Source organism: Poecilia reticulata, linkage group LG3 (genome assembly GCF_000633615.1).
Source record: "Poecilia reticulata strain Guanapo linkage group LG3, Guppy_female_1.0+MT, whole genome shotgun sequence".
In the NCBI taxonomy this organism is placed as follows: domain Eukaryota; kingdom Metazoa; phylum Chordata; class Actinopteri; order Cyprinodontiformes; family Poeciliidae; genus Poecilia; species Poecilia reticulata.
Genome location: NC_024333.1, coordinates 8927662 through 8947899, shown reverse-complemented (window position 1 = coordinate 8947899; position 20238 = coordinate 8927662). Strand labels below are relative to the sequence as shown.

At 38.9% G+C, this 20238-nt stretch overlaps 1 protein-coding gene across 2 annotated transcripts in view; it reads left to right on the top strand.

The window, feature by feature from the left end:
- map2k5 (mitogen-activated protein kinase kinase 5) overlaps nt 1–20238 on the top strand; it is a 53668-nt gene that overhangs the window by 22322 nt on the left and 11108 nt on the right. The window contains exons 13-21 of one of the 2 annotated variants that reach the window (XM_008404628.2): nt 839–887; nt 1014–1087; nt 2086–2136; nt 2260–2331; nt 4337–4366; nt 10532–10558; nt 10894–10926; nt 17155–17216; nt 18236–18281. In XM_008404628.2, the coding sequence (XP_008402850.1) occupies nt 839–887; nt 1014–1087; nt 2086–2136; nt 2260–2331; nt 4337–4366; nt 10532–10558; nt 10894–10926; nt 17155–17216; nt 18236–18281 (444 nt within the window). Of the gene's footprint in view, nt 1–838; nt 888–1013; nt 1088–2085; nt 2137–2259; nt 2332–4336; nt 4367–7264; nt 9967–10531; nt 10559–10893; nt 10927–17154; nt 17217–18235; nt 18282–20238 lie in introns of those variants that run through there. The other variant, XM_008404630.2, reaches the window with a different exon arrangement.

The window sequence follows — 20238 nt, the reverse complement described above, 5'->3', positions numbered from 1 at the left end:
ATTTGTTAATGATAACCCATACCATAGTTTTTTCTATTTTGAAACAAAAATGGTGTGAAATATTCTAACTTGTCATTTATATAGTGTTGCTCCAATCAAAGCAGACCTCTGTGCTTTATTTAATTAACATTTCTACAAAGGTTAGTTGATGTTATGAATGTATTTGTATGTAAGCACTTTAACACACATGAGTGGTTGGATTTAAATGTTGTGTTTTCTAACAAAAACCTCCACCTGTTTGAAAACTCTGGTGCTCATCTTTTACTGTGAGACCACCAGAGTGTTTTTTTCAACCAAAGATGTTTCATAACCAGGGCTGGTTCTAGACCCGGCTCTTAACTGGTTCTGTAAAAGAGCCGGCCTACTTTTCCACCACCTGAGAGCAGGAGCCACGACGTTACGCCAGTAAATGTCCTTCAAACTGTTCAACAACCGGCAGGGCTAGTGAATCACAATACCACCTGTGGAAAACAGAAGTTAATCACAGCTTTCAGAGCAAAATATTTTAGCACCACCTGGAGACATTAAAGGACTAACAGAACTGAGTCAGAGATCAAGTTCATGTATTCGGTGGAAAATAATCGGCCACGAGCGCAGCTGTTAACAGCATGTTGACCTGCTTCGACTCTGACAGCTGATTTCTAAATAAACAGCCATTTTTTTTCTCCTTTTTGTTACTCTGATACGAGTCTGGCATTGTGTTACAATCGAGTTCTGCTCGTGTGTTTTTTTTTTTTTTTTTCATTTGACCGATTAAGAATGGAACGAAACCGAGTTTCAGAATTTTATCTGTTTAAAGTCGTAATCTCTCCGTTTTCCCCGACGCTCGTGTCCCTAGGTTGTAAAAGGCCTGACATATTTGTGGAGCCTGAAGATACTTCACAGAGGTGAGTAAGGTTGCTGCGTTATTAAAAATAAAAAAAAACAAAACAAAAAAAATCAGAGCAGAGTTGATAAAGACAAGCGGCAGAGTGCTGATGTCGCAGTTCTTATCAAGCAGTTTGTCTCCACAGATGTCAAGCCTTCCAATATGCTGGTGAACACCCGAGGACAAGTCAAGCTGTGTGACTTTGGTGTCAGCACGCAGGTACTCTGATTTGTTTGTGTTGCAGCGAATGAAAGAATGCAGGATGGAAATGCGAGGAAGCTGTAGAGTGGAGCTGTGCAGCCGCAGCCCTGTGCATTCAGAGTGCGTGTGTGGTGTGTGTGTGTGTGTGTGTGTGTGTGTGTGTGTGTGTGTGTGTGTGTGCGTGCGTGCGTGCGCGCGCGTGTGTGTTCACGTGGTCAGCTTGTCAATCACAGCGTTCATTCTACACTCAAGGCATCAGAGCCATCCCCAGGGTCATCTTCTCACATTAGCGCCCCCACTCTTCCATTGTTCTGCATCCTCTGAAAAAAAAAATAAAAAATCACTTGCTATAATTATGACACACACACACAAACGCCGAGCCGCATTGATATGTATTCAGTAGATTGGAGGGGAAAGCGTGGGCGGCAGACAATAGCCTTGTCATCACGTGTGTGTGTGTGCGTGCACGCGCCAAAGTGTGTTTTTTAATGTAATCATCAGGGACAGACCTTCACCGTCCCCAAAACACCCAGAGTCGTGGACTCGGTTTTCCCTTTCAGCATCCTGGCACGCAAACGGTTTCCCTTCTTTGGAAAATTGGTCCTTCATTCATAACCTTCACTTCCTTGGCTTCCTAAAGGTGAACACATGTGTCCCACCCCTCTTTTTGTTCAATTTTTTTGTTGTTTACTTGTCTTTCATGCATGTAGACCCTTCATCCTTGCCTCACATTCAGTAGGACGTTAAGAAAAAAAAAGCCATATGGGAGCAGACAGTCATTATCAGGGTTGTGTCACTGATAACATACACACTCTGTTGCCATCGTCTCTTGTTTGAGGCCTGAGCGCACCCCCCTTACATGACAGTAGATTTAGGGAATGCAAATCAGCCATAGCTGCTGTTCTATTTCTGACATTGTAAATTGTAAAACCTTTTAGTGTTATTTGTGTTTAACTGTTCTTATAATTTTAAGCTTAGTTACTTGATGTGAAGGAGTCTTTTCTTTCCTTCTGCAGCTGGTAAATTCTATAGCAAAAACCTACGTGGGAACCAACGCATACATGGCAGTAAGTTTTCTACTTTTTATTGTAACTTAAGGTAAAATTTTGCATTTTGAGCTTAGATACATACATTTTTTTGTTTGTTTTTGGTTTGTTTGTAGCATAAGCTAACTTGTTTTATCTCGACAGCCTGAAAGGATATCAGGAGAGCAGTATGGGATCCATGCTGATGTCTGGAGTGTGGGCATCTCTTTCATGGAGGTATACTATTTTATTTATTTATTTATTTGACAATAATGTCAAGCTTTTCCTTTTATATTTCATAAAATTTGCAAGGAGAAAAATATCAAATGTAAAGTAAGGTGGAAGTTTTCAGAAACCTTTGACGGGTTTGGGATGAGCTGGGGAATATTCCAACCTTTTATGAACATGATGGGAATTTATATGAATCAGATGGAAATCAGAAAATTTGATTCTGATTCTGCAATGTCATATTTGCATATTAAACATTCATAAAAAATATTATAGTAATATTAACATAAAGTTATTTCACTTCACTAGTTAACGGGACCAAATGTTTTGCTTCAGTAGTCTTGTTTCTCGGGTAGTTTGGAGTTCTAGAAATTTCTGGCCTCCGTACCTCTATGTGGAATAGCATAGCTGCACTTAGTTGTACTGGGATTAAACCTGGTTGCTCTAGTCAAGATATTGCTGTAATGTATTTTCAGTAGATATACCAACCTTTTCTTTGAGTAAAATCTGGGCTTACTCCTTTTTATGTCCAGAAATTCCCAAAGAACATCGTGTAGCTTTACACATCTACAGCTGAAACCATCCATCCATCCATCCATTTTCTTGCACCCTTTTTCCCTTAATGGGGTCGGGAGGGGTGCTGGTGCCCATCTCCAGCCAACGTTTCGGGCGAGAGGCGGGGTACACCCTGGACAGGTCGCCAGTCTGTCGCAGGGCAACACAGAGACACACAGGACACACAACCATGCACCCACACACCTAGGGGCAATTTGGAGAGGCCAATTAACCTGACAGTCATGTTTTTGGACTGTGGGAGGAAACCGGAGTACCCGGAGAAAACCCACGCATGCACAGGGAGAACATGCAAACTCCATGCAGAAAGACATGGCTAATATCAACTATTATGTGTGTGTTTGCGCACGGTCATCTTTTTTCCATCACTCTACACGTTGTTGATCATGTTTGAGGGACGCACTGCTGTCTAACATTTCAGCTTAACAACTAGACTTCCCCGTTCTCCCGTCTTCCCATTTGCACTATTGATTATCCATCCGTTTCTGTCTGCAGTCGTCTCTCTGCCATGCAACAAATGATTCATGCCCCTGTCTCACCTTTGTTTGTCAATAATGTTTAATTCAATCACTCTAACCAAAATGGATGAGCTCAGTATGATGCACTCCTGTTGAGATTATTAACACATAATCCGTGTGATGAAGATGACCCATCTCTTCGTCGCTTGCTACCGATGAATGCATTAAGCAAAATAAAGGAAATGACCTTCAGTTTCACTCAGTTTGGGTTAATCTTTAAGCCACTTCTCTGTCTATTTATGATAAAACAAGCAAATGTTGGGAGCACTTTCAGATGAAAAGCACCCACCTCGTCAAAATGTTCTAAAGGCAGCGACGTATCGAGCAACGTCTCACTTAAAATAGCACATGTACACGTTTTATTATGCAAGGCGTTGACTGCGTTGTCCTCCTGTTCTTTATCTGTCTATGTTGTTCCGGGGGGGGGATTGCATGGAGGTTATTAAGTATTAGCTGACGTTGTTTGACCGAGAAGTATTACCAGCAGGTGGGCACTAAGCTTACTTTGAAGGCTGAAAGTCTCCGCTAGTACATTTGCTTCAGCACCCACGTTCTCTCACCCTGTCCATTTCTGAATACAAGAAGTGGGAATACAATGCTGTTTGAGCGCATAAAATTTAAATATACAGTACAATCTAAAGCTTAATGGTGTACAATTAAGTTACATACCGGAGCATACGTTCCCATGTAAAGATTATAGCCAGTGTTTGCCACAACATTCAGCCCAGTTGTTATGAATGTGTGTCTTTAAGTGTCCTAACAAAGCGCTATATAATTTTGATGATATTCATTTTTTCCACTGTTGGGAGTTTTCACACATGCACTCGCATATGAAAATAGAAATTGTATAAAGTGTTTTTGTAATTTGTTTTTTGATGTTTTTACATCTCTTTTATTAGTAATTATTGTTCATCTTTTCACAGTTGGCTCTTGGCATGTTCCCGTACCCTCAAGTAAGTCGTTTTTAATTAATTAAGTTTGTGTTGCATTTATAAGTATGAACTCTATTTGACAGATAAATAGCAGTATCTAAAATGTAGTTGGGCATTGTGCACGATTGTTAAAAGCGATGGTTTCAAAACTTCTCTATAATACAGTAACGTCTTAATGAGCGGCCACTGATGGCGCCACAATAACGAGGTTTCTCTGGCTCAATAGGCATAGAGTGCTACAGCACAACCCCTCCCCCACCTGTTGCTGTGCACTTTTATCTTCCTCACAAGGTAGAAAAATTAAGGCATGTGTCCAGTCCAGTCATGAAAAGCACCGTCCATCACTCTTATTTGGTTAACACAATTTTAAAACTACTAAATAAGAGTGATGGATGGTGCTTTTCATGACTGGACTAGACACACTGGCACCCTGGCAGATAGCCTAATTAATAACCAATTGTATTTCTTGAGGTGTTTTATAAACAGCTGATGGACATGAATTGATGATATTCTGCTCAAAAACATGGGAATAATACTATGAAGTTTGACAGCTTTTTGTTTCAATTTTCCTGCTAAACTTTCTTCTAGACTTCCTGTTAGAGTCTCTGTGTTAAAATCAAATTAAGCATGAATGTTACAGTTTAACATATAACAACAGCACTGGTCAATATTTTATGAGTTGTTGCTTTTCTGTGTTTCTTTAAAGGGATGATTTTATGAATTAATATAGTTTGAAATGTATGTGTAAATACTGTGAGATCATGATATTTCTAGTCGAGGTTGTTTTACCCCCCAGCAAATTCCTTTGATTATTTTTTTGTGTGGAGGTCCTGCAGATTGCTCAGAACCTGCATCATTATACTGATAATCCTAGGAATTTTCCGTTCCTGTTTATACTGATAAATATTTGTTGTTTAGATGCAGCTTTCAGTGTATGAGGCTGTTGTCTGGGCCCGTTCCCTCCTCCTCATTACAGTAAATTAAAATCCTCCTCAAATGTAATTGCTGACTACAGAAGTGACTTCCCAATCCCATCAAGTCTTTAAGTTGGCTTTAACTTGCTAATCCGTCCCTGAGCAATCTGAATCTGGTCACCTCAGGATACCTGCTGGCTGCTCCTCTGCTAAGAATCTAAAGAAGCGGATTTATGTTCAGGATTTATTGTGTGAAAATCACTCTTTCTTTACAATAAAGTAAAAAGGCCTTGACTTTATTGTAAGGATATTAGATTTTTGAAAAAAATATATAGTTATTTATTTTTTTTATTTTTCCAGTCTTGACAGGATACCAAGGACGTTGTTGGATTTATTTGGATTATATGGTAAAATGTAACTGTGGCAGAATGAATGAAGGAATCATCAATTCTCTATAAGCCATTTATTTCTTCATTTTTGGTCACATCTATACCAAGGGTATCTGCAATTATAGAGAGGTGTGCATCTCCTTTATCTCTTGGCTAGATAAGCTAAAATACAGCATGTCACAAAAGTGAGTACATGTCACATATTTTTGTAAATATTTTATTATATCTTTTCATGGGACAAGCCCCACAGATACCCATTTGTGTCTAAACTGCTGGCAGCAAAAATGAGTACACCCCTACGTCAGAAAGTCCAAATCATGCTTAAAGTGTTGTCATTTTGTGCGATCACCATTATTTTCAAACTCTGCCTTAACTCTCTTAATCTTGAAGTTCAGTAGATCTTCATGGGTTGCCACTAGAATCCTCTTTCACTCCTCCATGACATCATTTTCTGCTTGAGGATGCCCCACAGATTCTCAAAAGGGGTCAGATCTAGAGACATGCTTAGCCAGTCTAGCACTTTTGACGAGGCAGTGGTTATCTTAGAAGTGTGTTTGAGGTCATCATCGCATTGGAATACTGCAGTGGACTGGAATATTGAAAATAATGCTCTGCTTAAATATGTCACAGTACATGTTGGCACTCACGGGTCCGTCAGTGAACAGTCTGCAGCAGTCATGCAGGCCCAAACCATGACACTTGAGAAAGGGTTTCATTTGAGTCATAAAAAGCTTGTGAACGGTGCAGTTGCGTCTCCAGAACCTGGTAGTTGACTGGAAGAATAAAAAAGATAACTTGTCACACAGCCCTTCTCTGTTCTTGGTGTTACTTCTTTGTGCAATACAGCTGCCTCTCCATCACCTTGGATTTACACCTCATGTGTCTCTGCTGTGCTGCGCACTTTACTGACAGAAATCAGCCATTACTGACCACGCTGATTTAGAGCATGGACGTCAGTGCATCAAATACTTCCAGCAGACTTCGAAGCCAAAGTTGACAGTTTCTGTGAGTTTGATGAAAAGCAGCTAAACACAACATCTCACCAGATCAAGTTTGACAATTTGTAAATACTTGTAACTTATACATGAGTGGTACTTGAAGTCCAAAAACTACAGTAATTAAGAATTAATCTATAACCTAGTTGGCGTGTTTACATAACCAGTGAGGCTGATTCCAGTAGATATTGCTGTTTCTAATGTTCATTCTCAAAATGAGTCATTGTGAAAGGGAAGAAAATTCATATTTCTATGCAACAATACACATCTGCAAGTCAATATATGGAGAGTTTATGTTTGCGAACTTAGTCTCGAGCTGTTCTAGTTTTGGTTAGAGGTTCCCTAACTTACAGTAATTTTGTCATTCTTATCTAGTTCCTTCCTCACCTAATGATTTTGAGGGATTGCACAGAATATTTGGAATATCTGTCATTTGTTTATGCTCTCGCGTGTCCAACAGTTTCCTTATTTCGGTCTTAATTTTCCCCTAACTCCATATGGCACTCTAGACAGTTCACCTGCAGGCTGTGGCAGAGCTATGTGGCGAGAACGCTCGGATCCAGCTCGTCAAGCGCAGCCAGCCAAAGTCCTCGGGCCTAAGCTGTCATTTTCTTTTTTCAGATGCTGGCACAGCTGTTTGTTCAAACCCCCTCTCCCCGCTATACTTCAAAGAAAACATTTCAGCACAGACCAAGGAAGTTGGTTAAGATCGCGAGTGAATCTGTGACACGAATTTCAGCCTTAAAGTTGCCAAGGATACTGGAAGAGTTACGTTTGGCTTGGAGGCATTCGTAAATTGCACTCCCAAAGAAAGCCAATATTGTGTTTGGGATGTGTCATTCATACTGTAAAATTCTGAGGATGTCTGCTTGTTTTCTCTTTGCTTTTATTTGCAGCTTTTTGTTCAGCTGGCACTCATTCATCCTTTTGTGTGTGTGCATGTATACATGCAGAGTGGAGTCATCACCTCATGTTTGCTATGATTAGAGATGGTCTCTTTAATTCCACTTCACCACATGTTGGGATTCATTTGCGTTCTTTGTCAGGAGTTAATGGAGTTTTGCGCGGCTCGCTCTGAAAGTCTTTGAAGACACCAGACCTGATGATGTGATGTGTATACAGCCGCCAGCACTATTGCTTCTGATTGATTTGTTGTCGTTTTGGTTTGCTCTATTGTTTTGTTTCGCTTCATTTTTGTCATATTTCTCATATTTGAATAGATTCCCGGATGAAATATCATTCTGAGTTTTTTTGTTTTTTTGTGTGTGTTTTTTTTTTTAAGATACTTCATTACACATCACTGCATCTATCAAAGACAGACACTTTCCCTCCGTTACTTTTTTCCCCTCAACATAAATAGAAAGATTATAGTTTCTAATTCTTCTTTTTACTCACTGGGTAGTTGTAAACAAAGTTCTGTGTGTTTGTTAGCACCCTACGTGATTACAGATACTGACAATAATATTACCCTTTTTCAAAGAGTTAATATTGGGGTTTAACTTGCACAAGCGAAAGCGCAGACAGTTATGTAAAGAAATCCAAACTTTTTCATTGTATTCATTATTTATCATTAAAACATGTTTTACGTTCTGTCATGGTGGAACCACAAACATCTGCATTTTTTAATTGTACTGTAAGTGATGGAACAACAGTATTACATAACTGTTAAAGTGTAAGGAAAATATATGTTCTTTCCAAATTAAAGATTGGACACATAGCATCTATGAAAATTAGTTTGGGACTATAGCCAGACATTCTAAGTTAGATTTAGATCTGACTTTGTGTGGACTATTCGACCTCATGAATATGTCTCCTAAATATCCTATTACTTACCTCTGACTTTAAGTTTGATTGAAGGTGAATCACCATCTCAGGACTAATCGCATTAAATGATGGTGACATGTTGCACATGGTCTGTTCAGGGTGAAATGCAGTGTTTTTTCTACACTAACAAGTAATGCGGTCTAATTTTGTTGTCATCCGACCAGACTTCCTTCTTCTTGGTTTGTTCCAACGGTACTTCTTCTTATTTTTTACTTGAGCGAGGATAGATTGGAGGAGGGCATTACTAATTATCATCTTCTCTATAGTTTCTCTCACATAAACTGTGGATCGCTGCAGTTTCCTTTCTCTTTCTATTATGCACTACTTTTTTGTCTATAATTTTAACCTCCTTAAATACATGAAAGTATGTGGTAAAATGAAAAGTTTGAGGTGTATTGGTTTCATGGTAATGAAAGTTGTAGTTCAGGGTTGCACATCTAATGTTTATGCAATAGCTACCTTGTTATTGTCTCTCTTGTTATGATCTCATTACATTGTCAAAACATGCACATTTTTAAATATGATTAAAACATATATATAGATATGTATATAAGTATTTAGGAAAGGAACTCGCAATCTGATATATTTCATGAAGTTATATTGAGCAGGCGGAAAAAAAAAGTTATGCATTTGAATATTGATTTTGTGACTTCTGGTTTCACGCTGAGCTCTCTGCGATATTTCCAAGAAAGCGAAAAGCAAAACTTCATAAGCTCAGCAGAGATGGAAAAGCTGATGTTTTCCACAGAGGCATTCATCATGTTGTGTCACAAACACACACATACACAGAAGTAAATACATCCTCATACACGGTGCCGTCTTCTTGGATGTGACATTATAGAGAAGACAGCCAGAAGATCTCTTCTTTTTTTTTCCCAGTTTGATTATCATATCAGGCATTGTTTACCCTCAGGATGAACATTCACCTAATGACTTATATAAACACACAAACATATTGAATTCTTCTTTTTGAAATGTAGCCACGCTGCTATGTAGAAGTACAATAGGTCCTCAATTATGTTTTAAATAAGTTAGCCTCCCTCTATCCAATTTCAAGCCCTGGAGCAGATCGCAGTTCTGTTTTAGTAATTATTTCAGAACAAATTAGTTTTCCATAGTTGCTTTTAATGTGTCTGAATCAGGCAAAACTGGATATAGAGGCAGTTTAGGAGTCTCTTGGTATTTACAGAGTGCGAAAACCTGTATTTAATTGAGTGAATCAATAAGTGCTCTAATGCACTGTCAAAAGACGTGGAGAAATGAACAATCTGTTCAGCTGAGCCCAGGTTTTAAGCCTTGTATCATTTATTCTGAGTGATGAATGTATAAATTTAAGGTTTTTAGAAATGAAAACAAGTTGTTGTAGTGAATTCATCCCTGGAGGGGTTTTGAATGGGAAGACTTAATGCTTTGCTTAGCTCCACTGCCGTTTCATGCATTTTAAGTTAAAATGGCATGTCTACATTTTTCAAATCAAAAGCCTCTTTTCTACTTCATACATTTTTAAGAACATTATGCTTTTTTTTTTCATCATAGCTGTGCGTGTGTTTTTTTGTTTTTTTTTACCAACATCTTTCCAGAACTAGCCTAAATCTTTTACAAAATGTTATTTTCCTCACTTTTAAGGATCTGCTCTTCACATTTCTTCCCTGTACAAGCAATACCTCCTACCCTTTAGTAGTCGCTTAAAACGCACCATTATACCTGTAAAGCAGACATTCAGCGTGGCCCGTTGTAAATCTCCTCCAACACTGTTTCACAGTTATTCTACATCGCAGCACATCCAGATAACCTGGAGGGCAGGAATAAAGAAATGCTCAGAAAATTAGCATTAGTGGATCTTTTACCCCCATTCCCCACAAATGAGAGCCAGACCATTAACATTTGTGTGTTTTCATTATGTAAATGGTGTTAGTACGTACTCACAAATTGCCAACAGGAAAGCAATAATTTTCTCCTAGTGATCATAATGTTTCCAAGTGCATCGTCTTGATTATGACACACTAATTACATATTGCCTCATCTCTTTTTTTTTTTTTTTCTTTCTTCTGTCTTGCCCTACAGATTCAGAAAAACCAAGGATCTCTAATGGTAAGTTTTATTGCTATGGAATAGGATGCAAGAAGCCAGAGGTCTCCTTCTCTGCATATAGTCTGTCACTCTTGGTTGACTCTCTCATTTAAAAAAAAAAAACTCACTCAGATTGGATTTTTGCAGCAAATTATTAGATTATGCCTAAACTGCTGGTATTACATTAGGTGCTATAATGGAATAATAAAAACCCTGCTTTGCCTGAGCTTGCTGCATGTGATTAATCTTAGTACTTTTTTTTTTTTTATCACACTACTGATTTCCCCTATTGCCAAGAAATTCCATGTAGGCTAACGTTTCTCTCCCCCCCGACTCCTTCTGCTTCTCCTCGTCAGCCTCTCCAGTTACTGCAATGCATCGTTGATGAGGTGAGTCGCCGTCTTATGTGCTTCTGCATCTAAAGTCAGTCCTAATGGCCCGGAAAGCTTATATTTTGTTTCCTAATGAAGCAAACCACTCAGGCGGCTTTGCTCCCCATTCACTCAACCCTTCACCCTATGCAACAGCCTCCGGCAACAGACGTATGCACATTACTGTAGTAAAGGCTGGACTCGTCACGAGTGACAGCCGCACAAAAAACAGTTCTGAATTCTGTGGACTACAAGACCCAGAATTATGTCGAAGCAGGATTTTTTTTTTCCCCTGCCTCTGTTATGTAAAAAGGTAATGGCTGTCTTATAGGTGGAGGTTGCATCCTTGTTTCTGAGAAAACCTGTTTGAAATCAGGAGTACGTGGGAATATAAGACTAAGCAAAATCGTAAATAAAATATGTGGCGATTTTGAAAGAAGACATTATGTTTTGCGCAGCCAGTTTTTGTCTTCCTTTTAAAAAGACGTCACACGACACAAGATCAGGCTTTGAAATAGCTGGGAAATGTTTTCAGTCCTGTTTGTCCAACTATATTCGTTAGTTTATCCATCCATCGAATTTTCCTTCTTTCCTTTTTTTTCTTCCATATTGATTCAGTAAATGAATTGTGAACTTTTGTGTTTGATTATGAACTCTTTAATTGAATTTAGATATGAAAATGTGTAGAAATCCTAACAAGTGTTGCATCAGCTTCACATCCTCTTCAGAATAGGCTTCTCTTACCAATTAAATCTAAAATGTCACTTTTTTGTGAAAAACTGTTTATTAGATACAGTATAAACCAGACTAACACACAAGGTAAACCCACCTAAGCATGTTTGTTCTTTGATTTATTGCCATGCTGTCGTCCTCATGAATACTGTATGTGAGCGCGCACTGCCCCTCATCAGAACCAGCAATCACATTTTCTTCATTTTTTTTTTCCCCAGCGCTTTTTGCTGACATTCACTAATAGCCAAAATGCCTCAACAACAACAGCCACCCACTGCCCCCATCACCAGCCATATTGCACATTAAACATACAGTGTCACTTGTCCTTAACTGCCTATGGATTGGCCGTAATTAATAATTAAATGCTTTTGGTTGTAATGGATTGACCTGGGCTGAACTGTTCATTAGTCAGCTAGACGTAGCGATCACTCAAACTATTTTTCCCGTGCCCTTTGCTGTCTCCCCTTGAAGGGAGAGAAAGCGCTGTGTTGTCCCTGCCGGAGCAGCAGAGCCTTACTGTCCCTGCTAATTTGGTGCCTTCAAGGAGGAGACAATAGGATAAGCTCTGTGTGGAAAGATGGAAGTCACTTTGAGAGAATGTGTATCCTGACTAATTAACTATTTAGCTGAAGTACATTGGTAATCGTTGAGGCACAACTAGAGTTTGGATGCTGGGAGAGCCCTACTGGGTTTATTTGTGTGTTGAATATTAAGTAGAAATCTAACAATTTTGGACATTTGACACATGGCAGCAGAAATGTAGGTTTTGTTATCAAAGCAAGCAGATAAGCAAAATTGTTTTTTTTGTTTCAACTCATTTTTTGTTGGGAAAATGAAATGAAAGTTTTCTGGTGAAGAAATCCCAAGAGCTAAAATTTACGGTATCAGTGTTAAGATATGCTTTTTGCTGAATGAGGTACTTATTAATTATAATAAAAGCTGAAGTTCAAGCTCCTCAGATATGTTTAATTTCATGTTTTAAATTTCTTTGTAGGCTTAGAAATAAAAGACTTGCTGGGAGTTGAAAGAAATCCTGTTTTGATTATGCATTTTACCTTATAATGTATCAATCGTAAAACTAAACTCGCTTTTGTGTTTAGCAAAAGTTCAACAAAGATCAGGGACATAAGCTTTGAAATATAAATAGGTTTTTATTTTTGTGATGTCTTAATTTTCTACTGACTTTATTCTACTACCTCCATCAAACAGCCTGCAGCACGTTTTTCTTTTGTACTTATTGTTTGTTACTTTTAATGGCTGAATTACAGGCAAAGAAAAATTGGAACCAGTGATTCAGAGGAAAGCTGAAGCTGTTATTGGCTGGTCTGAAAAGAACGGGGTGCGACTCTACATTTGACGGAATTAGTGAAAGATAGAAACTTTTATTTCTGTTACAAGAAATGCCTCAATATTTTTAAAGAAACCACTGAATGATATTGGAATCATATTTTTATTATTTCTCTCAATAGAATGAGTCAGAGATGTCAATTTTTTATTGAAAAGTTTCTTATGAGAATTTTTTGTTTCAATTACATCTAAAATATTATGAAGATGACATCTTGGGGTGTTTTCACACCTGGTTGTCCCGTAGATTCTGTTCGATTGGGGACCAAAATTACAACAATTGTTACATTTTCAGCTGGTACGGTTATTTTTCACACTGCACTGTGTTAAACGAACCAAACTCTTTAAAAACAAAACCTGTTCCCATTCTTGCCTGTAGTGGCGCTGCGTCAAGAACCAGTGAAGGAAATGACAAAAAAAAATCTGAAGAAGACATTCAATGCAACTTCCTCCTTCGCAAAATGTAAACAAAAATGGAGTGGAGTAGCATCAGATTTTTAGCAGTTGCAGGATTTCTTTTTTGTCTTTGGTAAAAATAGAAAAAACCTTGAGCTGTTACCCAGAGTCCCCTGCTCTAAAGTCAGCTTCCTGCTTTTGCAGTGCTGTCCGGTCCGCTTGGCGTTCAAACCAGATTTCATTCAACCAAACCGAGACCCAGGTTTTAGGTGGACCAGAGTTCGATTTTTCTGATCTGAATCAGAGTTTGCACATTCACGCCTCCTGAAACAAATCAGACTTTCTCGACAATAGAACTCGTGTTGACTAAACGCGAACAAACCGGGCTTGCTTGAATGCACCCTAAAATTATCTGCGTGTAACGTTAAGGCCGCTACTCTGAATAGGAGACTTGTGTGTATGGGGGAAGGGAGGTTCTGCAAGCAGACTTTATTGTAATTTTGCTATACTTTGTCCAACATTTTCTTGGCAACACCTCACAAATATACTGTTATTACATAGCAAATAATTGCTGCTTTATTAACCTTTATGACACAGAGAATGGGGCTCGTTTAAGACCACATGTATGTTTAATTGACGTTAATTTAGTTACTCTTCACTTAGATTGTTTTAGTGTGTCCCTGAGAAAAGCGCTCGCGCCGCTGAGCCAAGGTCTTAAATTGGAAGTTCTCTGCAGTCGTTCCCTCCATCTGTCCGCTGTCCTCTCTCATTAATGTGCCGGCTCTCCTCTGTTTGTTGAATAGCAAGCGGCTTCACTAATAAAGAACTCCCACTTTATTCTCAAGCCTGTAATTACTGATCTAATTTTGCCTAATAATTGCTTCATGGCAATGACATGTATATTTACTCGTACCCTCGTAGCACGCACGCACGCAAAGGCGCCGTCTTACAGTGGAGCAAATTGACAAGCAGAGGAATAATTTAAACAGACCAGTCACTTTCATCAGCCTGCTTGTCTTTTGTGCCATCGCCTGCTGCCACATCAAAGCTGCAGCAGTGTTCCGCTCAGCTGGAAACATGAATAAATGCATAACGTGTTTGTTTCTGCGAAAAAAAAAAAAAAAAAAAGAAAAGTAGGTGCATTAAGGTGCTTGCAGATATGCGAGGAGTGTGGACAGCGGTTTAATCTACACAAAGGATGCATTTACTTGCTTGGTCAACTCTTTGAACGTACTCCGGGTTTAATTTTGAGTGTGCATGCAGACTGTAACGCCTGTCCGGGGTTTCACCATCTACAGTCGGGCTTGTGCTGTGTGGTGCTCAAGGGCATTTGTTTGTGGGTGCAGGTTTTGTGTATGCGCTATGATACATTGTTCATCCAAGCGGCGACGCGACTGTGAAGTGCAGTGAGATTATGAGGGAGCCGTTCCTTTGTTAATTTAAATGGGTTCATGCATCATGCTTTGCGGGAGGCTGCCGATCAGAGCATTAAGGAATGGCGAACACAGCCCAGAGGTGTTTTTACTGGCACAGCAGGGTTGTGCTTGTAAAGAGGTCTAATTTTTGGCATTTGAATAAACGCCTGGCTTTGAATTCACATAAGGTTTCGTGTGTGTATATAAACATATATAAATAATTANGGGGGGGGGCGGTTGTGTGCAGATCTCTGAAATTAGGATCTACTAAATAATCCACCTACCAGCTAACTTTTTCAGATGGTTCCTCTTAAATCTGATTTAAGTTCTATTGAAGCCCACATAACCTTTACATAAGCTTTATGTTGCAGTGGTTCAAAATTGATTAGATCTTAAAAGATGGAGGAGACAAAACTCTGCTTCACTTCTTTTTCTCTTTTGGAATTGACTACCATAGCTGCAAAAACGAGAAAAAGCCCTATTTGTTTTATTTTACTGTTCTGCTGAGAGCACAAAACAAGACAGAAGCAGAATAAATGGAACAAAATGAAGTAATGAGGTAAAGCGACAGTTGCACAGATGGTTTGCATGACATGCTTCAGAGAGCCAACGTTGACAAAGTACATGTCAAAAGATGGGCACGGGGTTCAGGTCGTGGACCTTTTCTCCCAGTTTTTGGTTGGTTTTAATTCAGACATGCATTATAGAGCATTTTAGAGGTAAATTAAATAACCAGTAACCCAATGTTATGTCTGCCAAGCTTTTATGGATTCATATGTACTTTTTAAATGTGCTATTACTATAGCATATGTTTGAAAAGTCAAGTTTATTTTTATATTTTGAATGTACCTTAGTGGGTACATTCCAATGTGTGTTTAATTTCTGCACAATCTTTTTCCAGTAATTTGACACAGGAAGATATCCTACAAAGCTGGTTCCCATTCTGCATTTATCAGCTGGGGAACAAAATGCTGCCATGTTTTAAAAGCAACAATATATATAAATTTTTTTTTTTTAAAAACCTCACACATGAATACCTTTCCTTCAGAAATGTGGCCTTGATTTGAATGACCTGAAAATGTTCACAGCAGCTTTTGTCATGTTGGTTTCTTTATCTGGTTTCATCTTTCTGTGCCATATGGTGGGTTGCTTATATTTTAAACATCAAAGTCTTTTCAGATTCTGATTCCTTTATTTCCTCTTCGCCCAGTGCACGACTGGGACCAGAGAATGGCCCTGACATTTTTTGGCCATGCCGGCCCACCATGATTATGTATATACAATATATGAAGGCACATGAAAAACCACAAGATATATGTTCATGTTTTGTGGATTGAAAGCTTAAAACAAAGTGCAGCACCCTACGATTACAGGAGTAACCAAGTCTAACAATGCCTACTCCCAGAGACTTTCATATCGGTAGAGACGGCCACAGTGTCACGGTTACCATCTTTAAATGAAAGTGGATGTCAAAGAAATTTCTTTTCAGTTTTATGAAGTATGCTCTTTATACAAATACACAATTGTGCCCATAATGAAACCATGTTTAATTCAAAGCAGTGTTTCATTAATATTATATGATGATAATAACGGTAAGCTGTCACACCTGGAGACTGGAACTTTATGGCAACATAAAATAACATTAAATTGGACATCAAGTTTACTCATAGTACACACACACACACACACACACATAAGTTTGTATTTCTACCCATATTAGGACTTTGTATTGACTTCCATTTATTTTAGTAACTGCATTTATGCCTCCCAGACATTTTTCCTAGACCTAACCATTACTAGACTGTTCTTAACACTAACCTTAACCTAATTTACACCATACCTGGGTCCACCATTAGGCCCATATGTCTTCAGAAGAACCAACGGAGCTGCTGAAGGTTTTTTTTTTTTTACCTTCAGAAAGTTAGTAAATATTCCAGAAATGGTCCTAAATAGAATAACTAATGAAGCTGTCTTCACAAGGACTTTGCATTGACTTCCATTTATTTTTGAGATGAATCTCACCTGCTGACCTTTACATTACCCTAAACCTAACCATTACCAGTACATAATTCTAAACCTAACCTAAACTAAGTTCACTCCTTAGGCCCCATAAGCAGTTACACACATAGAAGTGGTGTGTTTGAGGTGTTGCCTTTAAATACATCCACAGTTGTGCCGCAGTAGCTTAGTCATGACATCATCATCATCATCATGTGAGCATTCCCAAATTTTTAAAGGCTTATTGAGCTTGGTGCGTGTACATTTCTGACCTACCAAAAAGTAAGAGTAAAATATATATTTTTTCTGTCCATAATTGAATTGTTGTTTTCTATATAAATGGGTTTGTTTCCTCCTGCAGGACCCTCCAGTTCTTCCCGTTGGACAGTTCAGTGAAAAGTTTGTTCACTTCATCACTCAGTGGTGAGTTAGACTGGTGCCAATATTTTAAAATGATTTATACTTAAAACACTTTCAACTCTGTGTGCTCCAAGTTTTGGGTGATTTTATACTACATTTGTGTCGTTTTTGTGACCAACAAAAACCGACCGGCTCTGACTCCAGTGCGTCAGACTGAACAGTTCAAAATCCCGCAGGCCATATTTGTCATGAACGGGCCAAATGATCCTGAATGAATCAAGGGTATTATAGTGTTTAATGGCATTAAAGTGCATGTTCCTGTGTGTGTGTGTGTGATTTCATTGTGTCATAGTTGGCTTGAGCCATAATATTTGGGGCTGCTAGCAATGGATTAAAAGCTGTCCCTTTGACAGTGACTGCTTTTCTAATGCGCGAGGACAAAATCCAGTGTTTACCCTGTTTTGCCTCTGATTCATTAGCCACTTGTAACCTTTACAGTTAGGCAAACATTTACATGCACTCCCAAACCACATGCATGCTCTGTGTATGAGTGTGTGTGCTCAGTGCTCGCCGGCAGACCACGGCAGCTGCTGTTTGTCCCCCGTGGCGGCTGTATTTGCTCACACAGGACACCTCTCTGCACAGGTGCTCCGTCCTGCTTTGGTGCAGCGTTTGTACTCTACTGTCTGACTATTCTTAGACGGTCATGGCCCTTTCGTTATGATACATAAAGCAGTTTCACGACTAACTGCACACAGTCCCCCGTGTCGGTCGTTCTGACGGATCACAGTAAACACAATATGGAGGACGCACACGCACACGCACACACACACACACACACACACACACACACACACAAATTCTCTAATTATGTGGAATAAATTACCTGTGTTGTATGGCTATTCACACTTTCTGTTTTCAGTGTCTGTGGCATGAAGGATTTCGTAGAAAGACTCCTTTCATGTATCAATTTATTAATGAAAGTATGCATATATTAATAGAACAAAAACAGCTCTTTTGCACCTTGCAATACAGCGAATGATGACTGGATAAACTCTCCGCTTGTGTCTCTCTTTTCTCAGCATGCGAAAGAACCCCAAGGAGAGACCCGCACCTAACAATCTCCTGGTAAGTTAAACCGAGGCTGTCTGTTAAACAGTCTTCTGAGGATATAAAAACATAGTTTTTTGTTTTTGTTATAAATGTGGTGTTGGTTGATGGTGTTAACATTCATGTGTTCTGGTAGAGTTTCAAGTAGTTTCATCTGTGTCTTTTGGAAACGCGGTTGTGTTTCTGGCAGTGATTGAGGTGTCTCGGGTCAAGGACCCGCCATGTTGGTGGTAGCGTGTGGAAACAACATGAATGAACTTTTTGCTGCCAAAGAAGGATTTCATATCGCGGAAAACCTTGAGGCAGGTTTGAGACCTCTTTCAAGAGTATTTCTTTCAATTTTTCCTCTTTAAAGGCCGTCATAAGTGAACCACGCCTGGTTTCACGAGATTCACATCGTCTCTACGTTGAAAAACTTGGTTTCACAACCTTGTAAAATTTGATCAGTTGACATAAAAAGAAATTAAAATAAAAAAATTAAAGCACAGTTAATGTGTCTGGCAAGCGTTGCACCCAAAACAAAAAGAAAGACAAGTACTTCATGGCTTTATCATCTTTTTAAAACCAAAATCGGTTTTATTCAGTAAAAGTTGACTGATAGGGTTAAGTCTTAGGTAGAAACTTCTGTATTTGTTTGGGTACTTATAAATAATTTCATTAAAAAATACCAGGTTTATCCAGTTATTAGCATTAACATTGAGAATAATTTCATTACAAGTTTACATCAAATAGTTGAGTTTCTTTGCACTATTTAATTCATAGTTTTTTATTCTGTTTTCATTTAGGTAAATTTTTTTAGAAAGAATAAGTAAAAGTAAAAACACATCAGTAAATGTTGTCCTTGAAATATTAGAGAAAAAAAACAAATATAAAGAATCCCATTAAATCAAATTTTGGCAAGCAAGATGAGTTTGTTTTTTTTTACTCAAAAAACTAAATAACTAATTTGTTATTTTATTGCCTATTTAAGCTTTAGGGCTCATTTAATTGGGAATGATTTTGGCAATAATCAGAACAGCACCAGATTATCTGAAAAAAAAAAAAAAAGCGACTTTGCCAAGTTTTAGCTCTTTATGTCTCATCTGACAGCCGACGCGTCTCTGGCCCGGTGTGACCTCGACAGTTTTCTCACTACTGGCATTAGCACACGAAGCCGGACATTTACTCTAACGGGCTTTTAAGAGTTGCAACACAGTCAGGATTCTGCGTGAGGGAGCAATGACAGCGACTTGCGGGTCCACAGAGAAACGAGTGCTGAAGGCTGGCGTTGCGAGAACAGAGTGCTGCAAGGTGTAAATGCAGAGCCGCTAGCAGATTGCATGTTCTCAGTCTCGCACCAGAAAGGGGGAGTAAAGTAAAATGTTGGTCGAACAGGGATTTCAGATTTATTTGCTGCTTTAAATATCGATTTCCGTTCACGCGGAACTTTCCATCGGAAAATAAGTGCTGCTTCTTGTCGTTCTCACGAATTTTAACCTCTTAGCCATTTTTTTTATTGTGTACAACAAAGCGCACGCAGCGAGTTTTTAAATTTATAAAACTCACCAATTAGATATCAGGTTGTAATGTTCCCTTCACATTGAACTCAGGATTGAAGATTCGCTCAAAGCTTCACTCTGACCCCACAGACTTGTCCTCATAGTTCATCCTTGAGCTTTTTTTTCCCCCTTTTGTTTTGCCCTGGATAGTGTCTCTGATGCCCCACTTGTCCCCAAGCACAGGGTGTCCCCACTCTCTCCTTCTTCCTTGTGTACAGTCACAGATTACTGGACCTGATAGCTACTATCTTTGTCTTTCAGTAAGTTAGTATATATATTCCTTTTATAGTCACAGATTTTGTCCTTACAGCTTTCACATTCTTTGGGTCGGGTCAGTGCTGTTCCAATGCAGCTGTTTACGACGTCGTCGTTCCTGTCGCAGTTTCTCTTTTTTTCTTCTCGTTGTAACACGCTCATCTGTGATCCCTGAGCTGTTT